Source organism: Abrus precatorius, unplaced genomic scaffold (genome assembly GCF_003935025.1).
Source record: "Abrus precatorius isolate BTA unplaced genomic scaffold, Abrus_2018 Scaffold2, whole genome shotgun sequence".
NCBI lineage: Eukaryota > Viridiplantae > Streptophyta > Magnoliopsida > Fabales > Fabaceae > Abrus > Abrus precatorius.
In genome coordinates, this window is record NW_020874362.1 from 5,263,718 (window position 1) to 5,268,613 (window position 4,896).

The following is a 4,896-nucleotide window of genomic DNA, read 5'->3' on the forward strand; positions in this document are numbered from 1 at the left end:
TTCCTTTTCTTTCTTTTGAGAACCCTTTTTGGCCTCCTTCAAGGTAACTTATTTTTGCTTCAAAATTTTTATTTTGTCAAATTAAATTGAAGATAATGAAATCTTATAATCTAGCATTATCACTAACTTGTTTTCTTTTTTTCTTTGATTGACAGGGTTCTCAACCATCTTGAGAAGAAGAGTTAGGAGGAAGCTGGTGTTTCGACATTCAGTGGTTTTCTTCTTTTTCTTCTTCTCCTTTTTTCTTTTTTTCTTTTTAATGTAAAAACCATTTGATCGAAACCCAAAGAAACAATGTCTTCCCCTCACAATTCTACTCCTGATAACTCCACACCCGATAATGCCACGCCTGACAACTCCACTCCCGATAACTCCACCCCCGATAACTCCACCCCCGATAACTCCACTCCCGATAACTCCACCCCTGATAATTCTACTCCCGATAACGCCACCCCCGATAATTCCACGCCAGATAATTCCTCGCATGATAACTCTAATGCGCCACCCCAGAATTCCCAACCATCTCCTCATTCATCAACGAAATCTCCATCACCACCAAACTCCAATGCCCCACACAAAAGTTCCTCATCATCCCCTTCTTCATTTGCGGATCAGTCTCCATCATTGCCAGAATCGTCACACAAATCATCAAAAGAAAGCTCAAAGTCCAAAAATGACGATAGCAACAAAGCAGCATTAGGAGCCGGGCTTGGTGTAGGATTTGTTGTTCTTGTTCTAGTTATTATTTGTTTTATTTGGTGCAGGAAGAAGAAACGAAAGCAAAAACAATACTTTGGAGGAGAACCTTCTCCTGGAAAAGGTGACAAGTCTTGAGCATTATATTTATAACATTAGAGTAATGTTATTTCCACGTACGTTTCTCACAATAATACTTACCTTGAAGAGAGAGAATTGTGAAATAAAATGAATGATGTGATAGAGTAAAAAACAAATAATGTGAAAAGTTTTATGAGAAATTGTTGGGGAAATAATATTATTTAAATATTTAACTAAAATGCTTATGTAGACATAATATACAAATGCTAATATATGTAATGAATAATTAGATAATATAATATACTATAATAAATAATAATACTGACTTAGGATACTTGGACGAATAAGCTAATTTGTACAATTTTACTTCCAAAGGAAAGAATTTCGCTTAGGCAATGCATGGATGTCCATGCTACCGTAACAATTTCTTGTTTACTACTTGTGGGAGAGACCTCGCAAAGGCAACATCTTACTAAAACCTTTTTTTCCTATTTTAAGGAAAAAGTTTTATGGTAGTCATATATATATTTGGCATTATGGACTCTTATATGATATTTAAAATAGTTATTTTGGAAGAACTTAGAACAATGAATACTAGTAATTGATTATTAGACTTTTTTAGTATTTCAGTGCAATAGCTTTCTTCGTACTATAATATTGATTGAAACAATTTTGGATTCATTTTCCTTGAACCAAAAAAAAGAAGTTAATGATTGATAGTTGACGGGTTCCGAAATAACTTGCACAGGAAGTAACTATTACAACAGTGGGCAACACCCTCAATCCAATTGGCAATCAGGTTCAGGCCCTCATGGAGGGGACCATGTTGTTAGGGTACACCCAGCTGGTATGGGAATGGGTCCTCCTAGTAGTGTTTGGGGAGCACAACATCCTCTAATGAACAGCGGTGACATGAGCTCCAATTACTCATCGGGAATGGGAATGGGAATGGGAATGGGTCCTCCTTCACCGGGCCTTTCCCTCACTCTCAAGGGTGGTACTTTCACATATGAGGAATTGGCAGCTGCCACCAAAGGATTTGCTAATGAGCATATTGTTGGACAGGGTGGATTCGGTTATGTCCATAAGGGAGTTTTGCCTAATGGAAAGGAAGTGGCTGTTAAGAGTCTAAAATCAGGTAGTGGCCAAGGAGAGCGTGAATTCCAAGCTGAGATTGATATCATTAGTCGTGTTCATCATCGTCATCTTGTATCACTTGTTGGATATTGTATTAGTGGTGGCCAAAGAATGTTGGTCTATGAATTTGTTCCCAATAAAACTTTAGAACATCACCTTTATGGTAAGCATCGTTTATGGGTTCAATTTTTAATGTACACTATTTATGCTTATGTGAAGTGATTAAACAAGTAAAAAGCTACTAATGGACACTTGAAATTCAACCACTTACAGAGAATAGTTCCTCAACATTTCTTGTTTAGATTAATTTTGATAAACAATATTTGCTAATTTATTTGATTGTCACAGGAAAGGGTTTGCCTACCATGGATTGGCCTACTAGAATGCGAATTGCACTAGGATCTGCTAGAGGACTTGCCTACCTTCACGAAGATTGTAAGACTACTCAAACTTCTATTTATCATACTTCACTTTTTAATTCTTCTCACTTGTTATATTTCTTACATTTGCTTTATTACAAATGAACTCAGGTAATCCTCGCATCATTCATCGTGATATTAAAGCTTCTAATGTCCTCCTTGATGATAGCTTTGAAGCAAAGGTTTCACATTTTTTTTATGTTTTTCCAATGAAGTCTATATATTTACTCTTTCTAACTACTCTAGTTATATACCACACATATTACCAATCTTCTATTGTTGACGCTCATTGATTATGCCAATGATGCATAATAATCAGGTGTCAGATTTTGGACTGGCTAAGTTAACTACTGATAATAATACGCATGTCTCAACTCGTGTCATGGGAACATTCGGGTAATCATCTATCCCTTTAATGCCTACAACAATAAGGAAATTGACAAAATGGGAATTGATGATTTTGCTCATAAATACAATGTTGTTTTCGTTAGACAAATGTAATTTGCGACTTTCACTAAACAATTTTAATCCACAACATACTTGATGGCTTGATATCACATTTAAATATTGGCAAAACAATGTCCACTCATATAAAAGATAATAACTTGTATGATTTCTTTTTAACGGTTAACTTCATTAGCTATTAACTTATCCTTTTTACACTTCTGAATTACTTTATGTAAGAAATTATATGCTAGAGAATTTTATTTAAATAAATTAATGATGCTTCGCATCATTTCTTTTACTCTTCCTTCATATTCTGTATAAAATGTCAAATAACTTAACACAAAAATAGAGGAGAAAAATAAAAGAAACTCTTTCTAATGATGTGAAATAAAGTTTAAACAAATGACAAAATAATCAGGTTTATTCATTAATCTAGCTTGATAACCTTTATGTGCATGTTAAAATAGGTACTTGGCCCCAGAATATGCATCAAGTGGAAAATTGACAGAGAAATCCGATGTTTTCTCATTTGGGGTTATGTTATTAGAACTCATAACTGGGAAGCGACCTTTGGATTTGACAAATGCCATGGATGAAAGCTTAGTGGACTGGGTTAGTACTACGTACTTTCCTCCGCTACTCACTCATTGATTAGATTTCAAATATATTACAATTTAGAGTGAAGTAATTACCAAAGAGTAGATGTCTTGGTTTTCAAGTATTTTCATTATCCTACAACTTTTCTTACAATATAAAATTATTGTGAAATTAAATATTGAGCAGGCTCGACCACTCTTAAGTAAAGGGTTGGAGGAAGATGGCAACTTTGGAGAGTTAGTGGATCCATTTTTGGAAGGCAATTACAATGCTCAAGAAATGACAAGAATGGCAGCTTGTGCTGCTGCAAGCATTCGTCATTCTGCTAAGAAGCGTCCAAAAATGAGTCAGGTATATTTGTGTGTGTGTTGAGTATTTTATTTAGGCTTCAATGACTAAATATCTTATGGAAATCATAGTTTTGATGGACATGAAAGTACAACTAAATATTTTAAAGAATTATTGACTTGAATTCATATTCATTTAATGTGCTGCTTAATTATGGGTAGATTGTAAGAGCATTGGAAGGAGATGTCTCATTAGAAGACTTGAAAGATGGAATGAAGCTTGCAACGACGAATAACAATGCTTACACCTCTTCATCTGGGAGCTCAGAATATGATACAATGCAATATAATGCTGACATGTTGAAGTTCAGAAAGGCAATAATGTCGAGCCAAGAATTTGGCGACAGCAGTGAGCTTTCTAGTAAGGAGATGGGTTATCATTAGAAACTTCAAGGCATACAACACATTTAGATAACCAAATCAACAAGATTGTTATGATTCTCAGCTTGCTTCGAATGACCTTCAAGACATAACCATTTTGCTGATCACACACATATGTTAGGAAGGGGGAACATATGTACACTAACTAATGAGATTGCTTTTATCCGTTTTGTTGTGGAAATTGACATAAAATCAATAATAAATGGTTTTGTTTTGTGACAGTATTGGGTCTTGGGATGCATGTTACAAGGCGCTAAAAAATGTAACTTGCGTTTAATTAATTACAGTCTTATGCTCTGTGACATGAATATTTGCAATTTGGCATTATATACAATTCTTTTATTTTATTAAAATAAAGATCGAAATGAATGTAAATTACATTTAGGGTTAACTAGAAGGATACTTGTGTTGCCCCATTCTTCAATGGTTCCTTAAAAATAACAATAATATAAAAAAGACAGCCTATATTACTTATGTGATTCATAACTTTTTGTTGTAGTTGCAAATTTTATTATTTGTTAATTTAATTATATAATTGTGTGTAACATTCTAATGTATAATAATAACCCATGTAAATGTTTGACCCACTATTAACAGTTTAAATATACTTAAATATAAATCCAAGCTAATTATATCATTAATTTTTCATTCATCTAAAAAGAATCGTGTGCACTATCACGATTATAATCACAACAAGAGGCAAAACATTTAAAAGAATTTGTTTAGAAGTAGAATCATCACCAAATTTACTTTGAATAAAAAAAAAGTAGTTTATGAAAATCATGTTAGGT

The 4,896-nt window shown here is 33.8% G+C and overlaps 1 protein-coding gene across 1 annotated transcript; it reads left to right on the top strand.

Annotated features, from left to right (window-relative positions):
- Nucleotides 1-294: 294 nt before the first annotated feature.
- Nucleotides 295-4,108, top strand: LOC113859346 (proline-rich receptor-like protein kinase PERK4). Its single transcript, XM_027492148.1, has 8 exons — nt 295-820; nt 1,526-2,077; nt 2,263-2,349; nt 2,445-2,515; nt 2,653-2,729; nt 3,248-3,392; nt 3,564-3,728; nt 3,887-4,108. The coding sequence occupies exons 1-8, from the start codon at nt 295-297 to the stop codon at nt 4,106-4,108; spliced, it is 1,845 nt and encodes a 614-aa protein (XP_027347949.1).
- The last annotated feature ends 788 nt before the right edge of the window (nt 4,109-4,896 follow it).

Bases quoted from the DNA above. Each gene is read 5' to 3' on its own strand.
- LOC113859346 (XM_027492148.1), top strand. From the start codon at position 295: ATGTCTTCCCCTCACAATTCTACTCCTGATAACTCCACACCCGATAAT. The intron at 821-1,525 runs GTGACAAGTCTT...TAACTTGCACAG, and splicing joins AGAACCTTCTCCTGGAAAAG to GAAGTAACTATTACAACAGT. The intron at 3,393-3,563 runs GTTAGTACTACG...AATATTGAGCAG, and splicing joins ATGAAAGCTTAGTGGACTGG to GCTCGACCACTCTTAAGTAA.